Source organism: Schistocerca cancellata, chromosome 8 (assembly GCF_023864275.1).
Source record: "Schistocerca cancellata isolate TAMUIC-IGC-003103 chromosome 8, iqSchCanc2.1, whole genome shotgun sequence".
NCBI classification, from domain to species: Eukaryota; Metazoa; Arthropoda; class Insecta; order Orthoptera; family Acrididae; genus Schistocerca; species Schistocerca cancellata.
In genome coordinates this window covers 330,735,569-330,754,331 of record NC_064633.1, presented here as the reverse complement: position 1 = coordinate 330,754,331, position 18,763 = coordinate 330,735,569, and the positions used below count along the sequence as shown (strand labels likewise).

At 43.0% G+C, this 18,763-nt stretch overlaps 1 protein-coding gene across 1 annotated transcript in view; it reads left to right on the top strand.

Moving 5' to 3' along the window:
* The window catches only part of LOC126095015 (acetylcholinesterase-like), a 123,276-nt gene extending 105,383 nt beyond the window's left edge, over positions 1-17,893 (top strand). The window contains exons 8-10 of the mRNA XM_049909674.1: positions 5,207-5,336; positions 15,233-15,365; positions 17,592-17,893. Of these exons, the coding sequence (XP_049765631.1) occupies positions 5,207-5,336; positions 15,233-15,365; positions 17,592-17,739 (411 nt within the window). The 3' untranslated portion in view covers positions 17,740-17,893. The remainder of the gene's footprint in view (positions 1-5,206; positions 5,337-15,232; positions 15,366-17,591) is intronic.
* The last annotated feature ends 870 nt before the right edge of the window (positions 17,894-18,763 follow it).

Here is an 18,763-nt window from a genome sequence, read left to right as displayed (position 1 = left end):
TAGTACAGTGTATATCCACCTTTCGCAGCAATGCAGGCTGCTATTCTCCCATGGAGACGATCGCAGAGATGCTGGATGTAGTCCTGTGGAACGGCTTGCCATGCCATTTCCACCTGGCGCCTCAGTTGGACCAGCGTTCGTGCTGGACGTGCAGACCGCGTGAGACGACGCTTCATCCAGTCCCAAACATGCTCAATGGGGGACAGATCCGGAGATCTTGCTGGCCAGGGTAGTTGACTTACACCTTCTAGAGCACGTTGGGTGGCACGGGATACATGCGGACGTGCATTGTCCTGTTGGAACAGCAAGTTCCCTTGCCGGTCTAGGAATGGTAGAACGATGGGTTCGATGACGGTTTGGATGTACCGTGCACTATTCAGTGTCCCCTCGACGATCACCAGTGGTGTACGGCCAGTGTAGGAGATCGCTCCCCACACCATGATGCCGGGTGTTGGCCCTGTGTGCCTCGGTCGTATGCAGTCCTGATTGTGGCGCTCACCTGCACGGCGCCAAACACGCATACGACCATCATTGGCACCAAGGCAGAAGCGACTCTCATCGCTGAAGACGACACGTCTCCATTCGTCCCTCCATTCACGCCTGTCGCGACACCACTGGAGGCGGGCTGCACGATGTTGGGGCGTGAGCGGAAGACGGCCTAACGGTGTGCGGGACCGTAGCCCAGCTTCATGGAGACGGTTGCGAATGGTCCTCGCCGATACCCCAGGAGCAACAGTGTCCCTAATTTGCTGGGAAGTGGCGGTGCGGTCCCCTACGGCACTGCGTAGGATCCTACGGTCTTGGCGTGCATCCGTGCGTCGCTGCGGTCCGGTCCCAGGTCGACGGGCACGTGCACCTTCCGCCGACCACTGGCGACAACATCGATGTACTGTGGAGACGTCACGCCCCACGTGTTGAGCAATTCGGCGGTACGTCCACCCGGCCTCCCGCATGCCCACTATACGCCCTCGCTCAAAGTCCGTCAACTGCACATACGGTTCACGTCCACGCTGTCGCGGCATGCTACCAGTGTTAAAGACTGCGATGGAGCTCCGTATGCCACGGCAAACTGGCTGACACTGACGGCGGCGGTGCACAAATGCTGCGCAGCTAGCGCCATTCGACGGCCAACACCGCGGTTCCTGGTGTGTCCGCTGTGCCGTGCGTGTGATCATTGCTTGTACAGCCCTCTCGCAGTGTCCGGAGCAAGTATGGTGGGTCTGACACACCGGTGTCAATGTGTTCTTTTTTCCATTTCCAGGAGTGTATTTTAGTAATGCTGTTAGATGAATACTCCATTAAGAAAGATAATATTTTCCTCGTCCCCGTCATCATCTGACCAGCATCCTGGTCTCGTACACTGTCGAGAGAGAAGTTTCTAGTAACCTGAGGTATCCCTATAACGGTAAATCGATGCTGTCCTCAGCCTACATTGTAGTTGTCTTTAATTCATTTCCCCATTAAGAATAACTGCTGCAAACATTACAAGTAAATATTTTTTTCCTTCAGCCTCTCTAGCGACACATACCAAATGTTTGCACTGCCGCCTGGAATCGTCTATCTACACAGTGGAGTTACCTGACATGAGGGTGACTATTTATTACTGAACGCAGACTTTCCAGCTTGTATTTATCCTCGCGGACTCCCAAAGTGTGTTGCAGAAACTACAACATCCAGCGTTTGATAAACAGGACGTAATAGACGTGAAGGCATTGGCCTTTGACGCCCACTTACTTTGGATAAAAGGGCACCAAGGCATTCTCCTCGCTGAGAGAAGTATTACGGAAGTACAGTTCGGCGCAATACCAATCGCTTGTAAGGATTTCATCCCGATGGTCAAGGAAGCTGCTTATCACGACCAGAATTGTGAATGACACATATTCCAGCACTACAAGGACGGCCATCTGGTGGCCATACAATCGAATGTCTCTTCTCTGCCATGGTTCACCTCTGTGAAGCTTTGTAGACGTTATGTACATCTCTCATCAGCATGAAGCTTGGGTACGGGTGTTACCCCGCCTACCTGTTACGACTGAAAATCTTAGCTTCTCGGCACTGTGATCAGGATGTAACGGTGGTAATGGATCTGAATCACAGGTGGTCTTGTACAAAACTTTGGTTACGACCTGTTACTTTCTCACCTGTTCGATATAAACACTGACCAAAAAAACTCAACAACAAAAAATAATTAATGTAGAGTAACGAAAATACCGGTATACATTTGTCTAGGTAACATATTTAAGCGAATAACCTTGCAAGATCACATGTTAACGTAAGCGGGAGACAAGCAGTTGCAAATGTGAAATGCTAGTGCATTAATAATAGGAGTACAGCCAGAATGTTGAACGTGAGAGTGGAAACATGCATGCATGGTGTTACACGGCTGCCGGATGTCTGTTTGTGGGATGGAATTTCATGCCTATTCCACTTGGTCTATTAATGCAGGAATGGTTAACGCTGTTTGTGGATGACTCTGGAGTTGTCATCCGAAGATGCCCCATAGGTGCTTGACTGGAGATAGATCTGGTGATCGAGCAGGCCAAGGCAACGTGTTGATACTGTGTAGGGCATGTTGGGTTACAACAGCGGTATGTGGGCGAGCGTTATCCTGCAGGAAAACACCCCATGGAATACCGTTCATGAATGGCAGCACGACAGGTCGAATCACCAGATTGACGTAGAAATTTGCAGTTAGGGTGCTTGTGATGACGACGAGAGTGCTCCTGCTGTCATGCGAGATCACACCTCAGACCTTAACTCCAAGGATAGCTTCATTGAGTCTAGCAAGCAGACTGGTTTGTTGCAGGTCCTCAACTGGCCTCCTCCTAACCAACACACGGCCATCACTGGCAGCGAGCCAGTGCCAGCTGACCACTCTGCCATCCAATGAGCTCTCGCTTGACACCACTGAAGTCGCAAATGTTGGTGGTTTGGGGTCGGTGGAAAGCACACCACAGGGCGTCCTGGCTCGGAGCTGTCTTTGAAGTAATCGATTTGTAACAGTTCGTTGTGTCGCTGTGGTGCCAGGAGCTGCTCAAATTGCTGCTGCAGCTGCATCACGATGCGCCAGAGCCAGAAGCCGAACTCGCTGATTTTCTGTGTTGGTAGTGCCACGTGGCTGTCTGGAGCCCGATCTTCTTGCGACTGTACAGTCCCGTGACCACCGCTGCCATGAATTACATAAAGTGGCTATATTCCTACCAATTTTTTCTGCAGTACCGCACACGGAGCATGCAGCTTCTCGTAACTCTATTACACTACCTGCAACAAAGTCAGTGAGGTGTTGATAATGACGGCTTGGTCGCCTTAAAGGCATTTTTGAGTAACACAAACTCAGCACGCCCAGTACCAAAGGTTGCTAACGCTCTCGATCGTTACAGAGTGTGATTAAAACAAATCTGATTTGCATGCTCATATTTGCGCTACTAGCTCCAAACCGCCAGTATAGCCGAGAGTGACTCGATTTTTGGACATACCTCAATGAACGTCATTATGTCGTTGTCTGTCACCCAAAATACAGACAATTTTTCTCGAACTTCCTTGGGAGTGCTTTCCACGACCCGCCTCGCAGCTGGAATGTGTTAAGCCAAGAGAGAAGAAGGTATCCTGTTTCAACCAATGAACATTTCTGAACAAGTGAACGGAACACATCAATTTCGAGAAGACGTGACTCAACATATTACCAGCGGGGCGCAGAAGGCCTCTGATCAATTACACAACAAAAATAACCAAAAAATAAATGTAAATAAAAATAAAATTCAGAAAAAGGAAGATTTTGTTTTGTTTGTAAGAATAGCCCTAACCTTGATTTCCCATATTTCCCCTGGTATATAGGCAGCTCTCTGGGGTAGGTTTAGTCAGGAGCCAACGCCTGAAGTGGACCAGATTTTTTTGTTATGGGATGAAAAGTGGCGGTGGCACTTAGTTTTTTTTGGTAGTTCCATTTTCCTAAGGGGCTTTAAAATAAGACAGGAAAAAAGGGGGCAAATTAAAAAAAAATAGAAAAAAGGTGTCGGAAGTTTTTACAAAAATAAAAAAGAGAAAAAATAAAAAATTAAAAAATACATAGAAAAGTTGGCAGGAAAAAAATAAAAAAAATAAAAAATTAGGTAAAGGCTTATCATGCAGCGGACCCGGTTTCGATTCCCGCTGCTCGCAATTTTTTTTCATTTTATGTCATTGCCCGCAATGTTGAACTATTAATTATAAAATTTAAATATACTTAAACAGGTCATAAAAAAGAGCACTAATACGCTGCTTCCTGGGCTCGGGTACGCGCGCTGGCCCCAGATCGAATCCGCCTGCCGGATTAACGACGAGGGCTGGTATGCTGGCCAGTCTGGAAATGGTTTTTAGGCGGTTTCCCTCATCCCTTTAGGAGAATACCGACCTGGGCCCCACGTTCCGCCTTAGTTACACGACTCGCAGACATTTGAAAACGTTCGTACTACCATGGTTTACACTAGACGTAGACAGCCGGGGCGCACTGATTCCGTCCCAGGGGGTTCGGGGTAGCGACAGGAAGGGCATCTGGCCACCCTCTTTAACGAACACCGCCACATCCGTAGTAATAAGGCCGACCCAGCGTTGAAGCGGGACAAAGGCCCAAAGAAAATGATGATGAATGATTTGTGCCACTAACTCCACTCTTATACGACTGGCGCGAAATTTGAATAGACGTCGTCTTTCAGATGTAGAAACATGCCTACCAACTTCAATTATGTCGCGCAACTGTTTGCTGATGTTGCAATTTTTTCTGTCAGTGTGTAAGAATTATCTGCTCGCGAACTATTTAAAAGACGCCGATGTCCAACTTTGATCTATAAGTTGTGTGGATCTTGTCCTCCAATGGGACCATCTCGTTCGAAAAGTGGAACATCTTTTTGTGTTTTAACTTTGCGTTAAGAACTTGCGTTATATTGTGAACTTATCATTGTACTTCACACTCTTATCCTTGTTCTATTGTGAAAATTGCACTAATGTTAACTTGGCGCTATTGCAACTACTGACGGCTGTGGTGTTCGTCTTTGAGTGTTTTTATTTTACATTAAGAACTTACGTTTGTACATGGAACTTTTTTGTTGTTATACCGTGGAAATTGCAGTTATGTTAATATGGTACTCTTGTAACCACTGTTGGCTGTATGATGTTTGCTGTCGAAAGCTAAAAATAAATAAATAAAGTAAAACACTTTTGCGTGTTGCAGCTAGCGACTGACCAGCACTTCGCAGAGCCGACAGACTCTCTGGTGAGATACGTGTCGCAGCTGTCCGAGCTGCCAGTATTCTACTACCTCTTCGACTACCGCGGCGCCAATTTAGGCAACACCACTTACGGTAAACGGCTGATAGCTCCTTTCTGCCTATCATTTTTACGTAGTTGGTAATGAACGTTTGAACAAATCTTAATTTACAAACGTCTATGCGTTACAGCATTTCAGTGCGTGCAAATGCTTGAATTTGCGTTAGAAAGGAACTCGCTTTCATAATCTCTGTTGCTCTCTCTTTTTTTTTCAATTAGTATTACATAAAAATAACCAGTACCGTATGTCGAAACATTACGGAATTAGAGAAAAAGCTTGCAATGGTTTCAGGTTTGCTCATTGCTCACTTACCTCAAAAAGTCCACAAATTCGCTGTCTCGTGGAGGGCAATGAGCAATGCAACCAATTCAAAAATAGCTGTAATAATTAAACGCAATGTGCGTCTCCCTAAACATATTTTATTCGTTAGTCTGTTGTATGTTTGTTATACAAGTCAAATCTAAGTTGTCCAAATAAATGAGGACAGCTCTTTGCCAAAAAAACTGTACGGTATATTCATGTAGAAAAGTCAGAAGTACTGAAGCCAAGACAGGGCTAAACAGAAAGTAAAACTTTTCGAGCGCAATGTTATTAGTACGAATTTTAATATTTCTTTTTCTATTCTCTTCATTCAACCTAAACATTCTTAGTAACAGACATCACCCATATGGAACCAACGACCTACCGAATAGAAATAGCAAAACAATAAGCTTGTTAACAATTAAATATTCGCATCGTATTCGTTTGTCACTGACCTAGTGTTTCTAAGCAGAGGCTGATGCACCAGATGCAACATACAATGTCACTTATAGTAAACAGGGTAGTTTCGGTTTGGCTAATCAAACTCTCAGAAAATTTATAAAAATAGGATATTAACGACCATGTTCTCTATCATACTTTTACTTGCCAGAATAAGTGCTGAAACTTTGCCAAAATTTTCAAAGCAGCTGCAGGCACGTCTATCCCCTTTGAAAACTAGCCTCTCGTATAAGTAGGTACTTCTCCTACCCGACCTGTCTTAAACCTTTAGGTGATATTCGAAGTCCGCCAAATTACAAGCTCGATGGAACCCAAACGATATTTGAATATCTTTGCGTGTTGTAGGACTAAAGTGAAGATATTACTTCCTCAGTATGTGTATAACAACTGTCTTACAAACGTGTTGGTTACGTGTAAACCGGTGACAAGTGAAATAATACCTACAGAGGACTTGCAAGATACAACTAATTTATTACTGATCAACAGTTTAACCTAAAGGGCACAGTATTTACCCAAAAACTTTCTACAAGTGTCTATTATTCACAAATCAGAAAAATATATTACACAATACCTTTCTAATGGAATTAGGTGCAAACAAGAACTTCTTATAAGCGCTTCAATAATAAAAGGTGAAATCAAATTCATTTAACAAGGGCACTTGAACAATAAAGGTGAAACAAGTTTCTTTTGAACAGGATACACAAGTCAAAAAGTACATTACACAAAACCTTTCTGATTGAATTACTTGTAAACAAGAACTTCTTATAACTTGTATACTATCTGTAACCATTTCAATAATAAAAGGTAAAATCAGTTTCATTTAACAAGGGACACTTGAATAATAAAGGTGAAATAAGATTCTTTTAAATAGGTCACCTGGGCAAGCAGAAGAGGACGATTCACATAATTTCCAGTTTCCGCAACCCATCAAGTATTTCTCTAAGTTCAACTCCCGCTGCACGTAAGATATAATTCAGAACACTAGTCTCCTTCCTTTATAGTTTTGAAGGTCATACTCCGGACATCGATTTAGACATGGACTAGGTGCCCGCTGCAGTGCTGCAACAGAAAAGCACAAACACACAGCCACAGCCAAAAGAAACAATGTTAACAACCCCAGAATATAGTAAGATAAAATTCTGCAAAGACAGATCACATCAAGACAAAGGCAAATTAAAAATGGTTAAAAGCATTAACTGTAGACTTCAAATTTCAAAATATGTAAAATTGCCCCAGCACAAACAGACTAGTTTTAAAAGGGCAACGATAATACAAAGCATAATATTATTACACCAGTACGTCACAGTTCCAATACAATATTGACACTCATAAGAAAAGGTAGAAGCTAGTGATAACACAGGTAGGCCCGATTGCAAAACTAGAAAGCTTGAATGTCTACTTCTTCAGTAGACAGCTGCGTGGTACATAGTTCTATGCCACTATTAAAAATGTGTAACACATTGCTCAGCGTCCTGTTTAGAAGACCATGACCCAGTCACGTTTCAAGAACTTGCAATAACTGGCCCGCTTCCGCACTCCGAGACACATACACCGGTCAATTCCAGCTAACTCCACGCAAACACAAGTTTCACCCTCTGTGGAGCGACACATACCAGCCGTTCCAAAGCCAAAACCCAGTCTGCCCGCCAGCCCATCAGCACCACCACCGGCCAACGAGGCAAAGATAAGCAACGCCAGAGGGAAACAATTGATCTGGGTGAATCGAACGGAGAAAGCAACTGGCGCCGGCGCCTCCCCACGTATCAGGTAGCATGAAGTCAATGGATGTTTGCAAACTGTCTCCCAGGTTGCCGAGCGTAACCATTTTCAGTCAATGATCGGTTCAGTTGGACCAGAGCACGTAGTCCATTCCACGTAAAGACAGCCCACACCATTATGGAGCCACCACTAACTCGCTCAGCATCGTGTGGACAACTTTGGTGCATGGCTTCGCGAAGTCTGCACCCCACTCGAACCCTAGCATCAGTTCTTACCAACTGAAGTCGGGACTCATCTGACCAGTCGTGGAGGGTCCAGGAGAGCCGCTGAAGGTGATGTCATGGTGTTAGCAAAGGCAATCACGTCGCTCGTCTGCTGCCATAGCCCACTGACACCAGAAGTACCCTCGCGCATAGTACTCGATCAATCTCTCTGCATATGGCGGTCACAGAGCAATCTTGCCGTCATACGTTAAAAGACTATCCTCACCTGGGCAATGACCAATTTACCCTGCAAGGTGAAGGATGTCCACCTGCTTTCCTAATAGCATATGTGGTGCCAGCTGCCCTAGACTCAGGAAGCAGCCTCTCTGTAGGGGTGCATTCAGGTGCCGCATTACGTCTTTTGGAGTGCAGTGGAGGTTCGTGGTGATATTGGCTCTCAGCTGAAAGTGGTCAGTTGGCCTCTACTCTGGCTGATAGCGGCACAGTGGTGGCTGCTGTTGCCCAACACAGTCCGGCGAGTGTTCGTGTCGACTTTGTGGCAACGGCGAAGCGAAAAGCAGAGCCCTTGCCCAGTGTGATGTTAAATAAAGACACAATTGTTTCTATCCTATTCTAACTAAAGATGAACGCGACACCTATACGGGCTACATCAGTGGAATAGACATTTTTAAGGTTAGGACAAGTGCTCTAGTTATGAAAACCAGCATACTTGGATTTTCTTATCATATTAAGTTTATAGAACTGGTGTGGAGGCATAATGATTCAAACTGTATTGCTAGAAAGGCGGTGGTTTAAACTTGGGGGAAAGTGGCTTTACGATTTTCGAATTTAAATAACACATGTAGTGTGACATATGTGTTGGCCATTTTGCATTTCCTACCAAACTTAAATTCAGGGTGACAATTGTTTAAATGGTGACATTAGAGGTGGAGAAACCTGGAATTCTGTAAGTGACCTGACTACTATAAATAGCCATAAAAGTCAGAGTGAATAATAGTTTGGGGAAAACATGTAGTAGGACAGCAGACATGTTACTTCATTTTATCCCAGCATCTTGGATTATGACTTCATAGAGACTGTGTCCATATCCCAGGTCGACCATCTTTGAGTCTATACTTAGCACACATGACCTACTTCCACAGTTACATCAGGGCAAAAACCCAGTCGCCGTCTTCAATTATGTATTTTGCACAAGTGATCTACCTCCACCAACAGGGCAATGCACTATCTTGGAATATTTTATTTTCTGCCAATTTATACTTAAGACAACAGCCCTACTTCCACAGTGACATTATGTGAGTGGGACAAAGACACTTTAGTGCAGTTGGGCTATTTTGAATTTCCTGCTTGTTTTTGAATTTCTTGTCATTTTACACATAGAGTCCTTTGCCTATGTAAAGGGGGGGGGGGGCAGGAAATCCGATGACTCAACGATGACATCACCGACGACTTTCTTTGTCCCAGAACTCTCACAGTCTACCTACTCAAATCCCAGCTTAGAAAGGCAAAATCACAATTTCTGTCGGAGGTTGCATTTAATCTCACATTTGAAATCTATTTATACCAAATACCACTTTAGAACCCCCCCCCCCCTCTATGAACCTTGGCGTTGGTGGGGGGGCTTGCGTGCCTCAGCGATACAGATAGCCGAACCATAGGTTCAACCACAACGGAGGCCGGACAAACATGTGGTTCCTGAAGAGGGGCAGCAGCCTTTTCAGTAGTTGCAGGGGCAGCAGTTTGGACGATTGACTATTCTGGCCTTGTAACACTAACCAAAATGGTCTGGCTGTGCTGGTACTGCGAATGGCTGAAAGCAAGGGGAAACTACAGATTTAATTTTTCCCGAGGGCATGCAGCTTTACTGTATGGTTAAATGACACTGGCGTCCTCTTGGATAAAATATTCTGGAGGTAAAATAGTCCCCCATTCGGATCTCCGGGTGAGGACTACTTCTGGTCAGGTAAATACAGGGTTATAAATACAAAATCAAATAGAGGTAACGCTGGAGTAGGTTTAATAATGAATAAAAAAATAGGAGTGCGGGTAAGCTACTACAAACGGCATAGTGAACGCATTACTGTAATCAAAATCGAAACGAAGCCCACGCCTACGGCAGTAGTACAAGTTTATATGTCCACTAGTTCCGCAGATGACGAAGAAATTGATGAAATGTATGATGAGATAAAGGAAATAATTCAGATAGTGAAGGGACGCAAAACTTAATAGTCATGGGTGAGTAGAATTCGATAGCAGGAAAAGGAAGAGAAGGAAACGTAGTAGGTGAATATGGAAGGGGGTAAGAAATGAAAGAGGAAATTGCCTGGTAGAATTTTGCACAGAGCATAACTTAATGATAGCTAACACTTTGTTCAAGGACCATGAAAGAAAGTTGTATACATGGAGGAGGCCTGGAGATAATAGAAGGTATCAGATAGATTATATAATGGTAAGACAGAGATTTAGGAACCAGGTTTTAAATTGTAAGACATTTACAGAGGCAGATGTGAACTCTGACCACAATCTATTGGTTATGAACTGCAGATTAAAAATGAAGAAACTATAAAAAGGTTGGAATTTACGGAGCTGAGACTTGGATAAACTGACAGAACCAGAGGCTGTAGACAGTTTCAGGGAGAGCAGAAGGGAACAATTGACAAGAATGGGGGAAAGAAATACAGTAGAAGAAGAATGCTCAGCTTTGAGGGATGAAATAGTGAAGGCAGCAGAGGCTCAAGTAGGTAAAAAGACGAGTGCTAGTAGAAATCCTTGGGTAACAGAAGATATATTGAATTTAATTGATGGAAGGAGAAAATACAAAAATGCAGTAAATGAAGCAGGCAAAAAGGAGTACAAACGTCCCAAAAATGAGATCGACAGGAAGTGTAAAATGGCTAAGCAGGGATGGCAAGAGGACAAATGAAAGGATGTAGAGTCCTATCTCACTACGTGTAAGATGATACTGCCTACATGAAAATAAAAGAAACCTTTGGAGAAAAGGGAACCACTTGTATGAATATCAAGAGCCCAGATGGAAACCCAGTTCTAAGCAAAGAAGGGAAAGCAGAAGGGTGGAAGGAGTATATGGAGGATCTATACAAGGGCTATGTACTTGAAGACAATATTATGGAAATGGAAGAGGATGTAGATGAAGATGATATGGGAGATACGATACTGCGTGAAGAGTTTGACAGAGCACTGAAAGACCTAAGTCGAAAAAAGGCCTCGGGAATAGACAGCATTCCATTAGAACTACTGATAGCCTTGGGAGAGCTAGTCCTGACAAAACTCTACCATCTGGTGAGCAAGATGTATGAGACAGGCGAAATGCCCTCAGACTTCAAAAAGAATATAATAATTCCAATCCCGAAGGAAGCAGGGGTTGACAGATCTGAATATTATCGAACTATCTGTTCAATAAGCGACGCCTGCAAAATACAAACACGAATTCTTTACAGACGAATGGAAAAACTGGTAGAAGCTGACCTCGGGGAAGATCAGTTTGGATTCCGTAGAAATGATGGAACACGTGAGGCAATACTGACCCTACGATTTATCTTAGAAGATAGATTAGGGAAAGGCAAACCTACTTTTCTGGCATTTGTAGACTTAGAGAAAGGCATTGACAATGTTAACTGGAGTACTCTCATTAAAATTCTGAAGGTGGCAGGGGTAAAATAGAGGGAGAAAAAGGCTATTTACAATTAGTGCAGAAACCAGATGGCGGTTATAAGCGTCGAGGGGCATGAAAAGGAAGCAGTGATTATGAAGGGAGAGAGACAGGGTTGTAGACTATCCCCGATGTTATTCAATCTGTATATTGAGCAAGCAGTAAAGGAAACAAAAGAATAATTCGGAGTAGGTATTAAAATCCATGCAGAAGAAATAAAAACTTCGAGGTTCGCCGATGACATTGTAATTCTGTCAGAGACAGCAAAGGACTTGGAAGAGCACCTTGGATAGTGTCTTGAAAGGAAGAAAAAAGATGAACATCAACAAAAGAAAACCGAGAATAATGGAATGTTGTCGAATTAAATCGGGTAATGCTGAGGGTATTAGATTAGGAAACGAGACGCTTAAAGTAGTAAATGAGTTTTGCTATTTGGGGAGAAAAATAACTGATGATGGTCGAAGTAGAAACGATATAAAATGTAGACTAGCAATGGCAAGGAAAGCGTTTTTCAAGAAGAGAAATTTGTTAACATCAAGTATAGATTTACTAATCAGGAAGTCGTTTCTGAAAGTATTTGTATGGAGTGTAGCCATGTATGGAAGTGAAACGTGGACGATAAATAGTTTGGACAAGATGAGAAAAGAAGCTTTTGAAATGTGGTACTACAGAAGAATGCTGAAGATTAAATGGGTAGATCACATAACTAATGTGGAGGTATTGAATTGAATTGGGGATAAGAGAAATTTGTGGCATAACTTGACTAGAAGAGGGATCGGTTGGTAGGAGACATCAAGGGATCACCAATTTAGTACTGGAGGGCAGCGTGGAAGGTAAAAATCGTAGAGGGAGACGAAGAGACGAATACACTAAGCAGATTCAGAAGGATGTAGGTTGCAGTAGGTACTGGGAGATGAAGAAGCTTGCACAGGATAGAGTAGCATGGAGAGCTGCATCCAACCAGTTTCTGGACTGAAGACTACTACAACAACCACAACCACTTTAGAGTGCAACACCTTTCATATTATGAGTCACTTCACGCCTCTTTCAGCGTAGTTGCTCGTAAAAGTCCAATCATGGACATGGTAACAGGCATATAGAGTTCCAAACACTTCTTCTGAGATATATTCGAAGACAAAAAAAAAAAAAAAGAAATGTCGTACCACGAAGGAATTATCCGAATGGGCCAGAAATCGATAGTTGTGATGTACGTGTACAGAGAAACAAATGATTATAATTTCAGAAATATTGTATCATTTATCTACCAGAAAGAGTTTCACAAATTAAGGAAGTCAATAATGTGTTGGTTCACCTCTGGCCCTTATGCAAGCAGCTATGAGGTTTTGAATTGACTGACAGAGTTGTTGGGCGTCTTCCTGAGAAATACTGCGCCAAATTTTGTCCAATTGGCGAGTTAGATCGTCAAAATTCCGAGATCGTTGGAGGGCCCTGACCATAATTATCCAAATATTCGCAGTTGGGTAGAGATTAGGTGAATATGCTGTCCAAGGTAGGGTTTTCCAAGGACAACGACAAGCACTACAATCTCTTGCCGTTTGCGGGCGGGCATTATTTTGGTGAAATGCAATCCCAGAATGGCTTGGCCTGAAGTGCAACAAAATGAGGTGTTTGGAATATACGTACCAATGTGTTGTAGGGGTGCTGTTGATGATAACCAAGGTGGTCCTGCTATGGAAAGAAATGACACCTCAGACCATCACTCCCGGCCATCAGATCGCTTAGATGGCAGTAGCCAGGTTGGTATCCCACTGTTGTACCGGGCGTCTCCAGACATCTCTTCGCTGGTCATCGGCGCTCATTTCTCAGCGCGACTCATCACTGAAGACAACTCTTCCCCAATGAATGATATTCCAAGACAAAGACGTGTCGGTGAATAATCGCCATGGGATCTCTTGTTACCACCTAGAATCAGCCACTTTTCCGCGGTACAGTTACACTAAATAGCCAAAGAACCCGGTACATCTGCCTAATATCGTATATGGCCCCCGCGAGCACGCAAAAGTGCCACAACGCGACGTGGCATGGACTCGAATAATGTTTGAAGTAGAGCTGTAGGGAAATGACACCATGAATTGAGCAGGGCTGTCCATAAATCTGAGTACGAAGCAGTAGAGACTTTTTCTGAACTGCAGGTTGCAGGGCATCTCAGACATGATCAATAATGTTCATGTCTGGGGAGTCTGGTGGCCAGCATAAGTGTTTAAACTCATAAGAGTGTTCCTGGAGCCACTGTGTAGTAAATCTGGACTTATGGGGTGTCGCATTGTCCTGCTGGAATTGCCAAAGTCCGTTGGAATGCACAATGGACATGAATGGATGCAGGTGATCAGACACGATGCGTACGTATGTGTCACCTGTCAGAGTCGTATCTAGACGTATTAGGGGTCCCATATCACTCCAAGTGCACACATCCCACACGACAGCAGAGCCTGCACCAGCCTGAACAGTCCCCTGTTGACGTGCACGGTCCATGGATTCATGACGTCCATCCGCTCACTACAATTTGAAACGACACTCATCCGTCCAGGCAACAAGTTTCCAGTCATCAAAAGGCCACTGTTGACGGGCCCAGACGAGGCGTAATGCTTTATGTCGTCAGTCACCAAGGGTACACGAGTGGGCCTTTGGCTATGAATGCCCATATCGATCATGTTTCGTTGAATGATTCGCACACTGACACTTGCTGATGGCCCACCATTGAAATCTGCAGCAATTTGTGGAAGGGTTGCACTTCTGCAACGTTGAACGAATCTCTTCAGTCGTCACTGGTATCGTTGTTGCAATGTCGGAGATTTGACGTTTTACCGGATTCCTGATATTCAAGGTACACTCATGAAATGGTGTACGGGAAAATCCCCACTTCATCGCTACCTAGGACATGCTGTGTCCTACCACTGGTGCGCCTACTATAACGTTCAAACTCACTTAAATGTTGTTAACCTACCACTGTAGGAGCAGTAACAGATCTAACAAATGCTCCAGACACTTGTCTTATATAGGCGTTGCCGACTGCAGTGCCATCTTCTGCCTGTTTACATGTCCTTGTATTTGAATACGCATGCCTGTATCAGTATCTTTGGCGTTTCAATGTATGTTATAATGAAGCCTTGTGTGTCTGAACTGTTATTTTAGCTCTCATTTTAGTTCAAATTTTGTGAGACATGATACACATTTTTTTGAGAGTGGATATACTGACTTTCTGTGCATGAGTGCTTGTGTGAGTGTGTGTGTGTATGTGTGTGTGTGTGTGTGAGAGAGAGAGAGAGAGAGAGACAGACAGAGAGAGAGAGAGAGAGAGAGAGAGTGTAACAGGAATCATTCTCATTATTGTGATGAGCTAGTCAGCAGTTTTTCTTGGTACCACCTTCCATTGCCGTGTTATAGATGGCTGTAAATGCTAGATACTCTTCTTAAATGGATCCAACTATGAGCAATTACAATGTCATTTCATGTAAATTAAAACAAAATTTAAAGTACTAAGATTCAATTGCTTGGTAAGATATATAGAAATGTCAATGCTTCAAATTTCTTTTGTAGGTAGTCCACACGCAGCAGAATTAGCGTTCATCTTCCACAGAAACGACAGTGCTGTAGAATGGGAACCAGGGACGGTAGAAGGCGACCTTACCCAAAGAATGGTGAACAGCTGGAGCAGTTTCATCAAATATGGGTATGTTTACACCAAAGACGAGAAAAAAACCAAACCCATAAAACCATGTCCACTAGTATGTAGCTGAAAGATGAATGTTGCTTTGATGAACTCTGTTGAACAAATGCAAGTTCAAACACTGTCGACTTGCGTAATACGAGGGTAATCCCGAAAGTAAGGTCTCCTATTTTTTGTAAGTACATAGACCTGTTTATTTCTACAATGGTTTACATCAGTTTACAGCTTTAACATTTAGCTATTTTTCGACATAATCATCATTTCTGTCGATGCATTTTTGTAGACGCTGTGGCAGTTTTTGTATGCTCATGTCATACCAGCGAGCCGCCATGCTGCTCAGAATGTTATGAACCTCTCCTTTCATATCGTCGTCGGAGCTGAATCGCTGGGACCACAATGAACACTGAAAGGTACTTTGAGACTCTGGGAAAACTCAAACGGTCAATTCAGAACCGGAGAAGAGGAATGCTGAGCAAGGGCGTACACATTCTCAATGACAACGCTTGCCCACACATCGCTCGGCAAACCGTTGCTCTCCTGCAACAGTTTTAGTGGAACATAATCGCCCATTCACACTATATTCCTGACTTGGCGCCCAGTGACTATCACCTGTTCCCTAGGTTAAAAGAACCCTTGGCCGGAAAGTGATTCAACTCCGACGACGAGGTGAAGAAAAAGGTTCATAACTTTCTGAACAGCATGGCGGCTAGCTGGTATGACTTGAGCATACAAAAACTGCCACAGCTTCTACAAAAATGCATCGACAGAAATGGTGATTATGTCGAAAAATAGCTAAATGTTAAAGCTGTAATCTGATGTAAACCATTGTAGAAATAAGCAGGTCTATGTACTTACAAAAAATAGGAGACCTTACTTTTGGGATTACCCACGTAGTTACCGAAATCTATCTATTTAATTCTAGTTTAATATTCACGCCATATATTCTGAATTTTGAGAGGAAATCGGTTTCCAAATAGTGCAGTTAAAGTATTTGAGAAGGGATGTGGTTATTCACAGATTAACGAGTGCAAATGTAGCGGCAAGCTTCTAACAGTTAAAAGTTGCTCCACAACTAGTGTAGCGTGTCTACTACAGCTAGCAGTTTGAAATGTCATTTATACTTTACAAAAACTGTTTCGCAGTTACTTGAAATTTTCTAGTCTTTTCTTTATAGAGCTTTATGTCCGTATAGTAAAAACATCTTCATGCGTTCATAGAATGAAGGCTTTCACGACCGGATGACATAGCTGCTGGTAATGTCTTCATCAGAAACATAATGATGTTTCGTCTCCTGTCACAACTGAATGGAGAAAGACGTCACCTTCATTATCGTAACGCAAGAGAAGTTCCTGGCAAATTTCGAGTCTGTGCGCTTTCATTTCAGGAGTCAGCATCTGGGGTACCCATCGTGCACAGATCTTTCGATAGCCAAGCAAAGCAATAGTGTGACCCACACGTTCTTGTGGGATGCCGATTGTGCTTGCAATTTCTCTCTGAGTGATACGACGATCGTCCTGAATCAATCTGTCCACATTTTGCTTGTGAAACTCGGTGGTTGCTGTCACAGGTCGTCCAACTCTTTGTTTGTCACGCAGGTCAGATGTTCCCGCCTCAACATCTTTAAACTTACTCGCCCAGCGACGCACAGTAGTCACATAAACACAATCGCCATAAACTGCTTTCACTCTCTAATGAATCTCCTTGGGGTGACAACTTCTGCTGTCAAGAACTCCCTGACTGCACGTTGCTGAAATAGCATTGACTGACAGTCTGCGCAAGGTTCCATAATTTACACAGTAACAACACAACCGTTCAATGCTAAGGCTTACGGCCAACTGGAACTGTAGAGAAGTGGCTACGGAACAAGCCAGTACCTGCCGCAAACCAATGCTGCCAACTGTTGAAGAGTTACGAATGTCTAAGCATTATTTTTCAGTCAACCCTCGTATAAAATCAGGTCGCTGCTTACCGTAGACTATGTAGTCAAAATTTAATTTACAGTTCATGTCACAGGTACAGGTTTGCTTCTCCGTACATGTTATGCGTGTAATGAATGGAAAAAGAACGGTATATGGATTGAGAAGTACAATTTCGTAGTTTACACACTTCACCCGAAAGATATTATTTCTGATTCTGTTTCTGCAACTATTTTCCTCTCAAAATTGAGTTCTGTTGAACGAATCTATGCGCTAATCAGTTTCTGATAGTGAGACTAGTGTAATGTTTCAGAGATCCAAACAATGGTAACGACAGCGTCGTGTGGGAGCCTTTCAGTGTGTCGTCGACAAACTACTTGCACATCACGACGGACTACGAGCTGAGGCAGAACAAAGACCAGGGGCGCATGGACTTCTGGCACGAGAACATTCCTATGTAAAAGAGTGACTTAAAAGTTTTCTCGGCCCTCAACGAGTTCGTCCGAAAGATCACCAACTGATGACTCTTATCTTCTTCACAATGGGAGATGCGAATGATAGATTTTCCAAACGTTACATTATTCTCTAAAACTGTTTCAGATAATGTGGCTTGCTAAGAACATATTGTGAATAAAAATTAAATTACTGTTGTATGGGATTTTATTGTTTTTGTATTAGCTTCCTTTAGTAGTAAATTGAGAGTTTTGTTTTGTGCTAATATTTTGCTGTCGTGCACGTTTCAGAGGATTTACCATCCTCGCTGTACCCTATACTCAACTTCAAAACTTGACTGAAAATCAATGTAGATTTACAACAGTGTAGGGAACTAGGCAAGCTATAATTATATTAGACAAAATATTCCCAAAGTTTTGTGGAATCTATTGACGAAGGAATTACTTTCGATTGTGCGGTCTAAAACGGAATAGATTCTGAACTGCTTTACATTGGCTCATAGAGACAGGAAAGTAACACACCTACTGCAGAAACTAGGTTAAAAGGCCTGTGTTTAGCCTAGGTGCAGCTTTCCTCCTTACAATTCAACACCTACGATGAAGTTATAAGAAATAAATGTGAAGAAACGTGTGATGAAATAGCAGTTTTAGACAGGATAAACATGTAGGTTCTTAAATATGCAGACAAATTAACAATTATAGCTGAATAAAATTAAATTTTGAGAAGGCTATAGGTTGCAAATATAACAGATTTTCAGAAATATGTAACATGAAAATATATAAACAAATGTGATATTTTCGTTGGTAACTCACAGTCAGTTTCCGTACAGAACTTACTAAAACAGCATAAGACAAAAAGAAGAAACTATTGACACCAAACGACATTAGTACTTACATCAAGAAACGACTTATAAAATAGTGCAATTAATTTGAAGCATTGGGCCTCGTTCACAAATACGAGTTGTAGGAGTCCTGAGAAGAAAAGTCTGCATTGCCTCTAACACAAATGTATTGATATGTTTTGGAGGTTGCT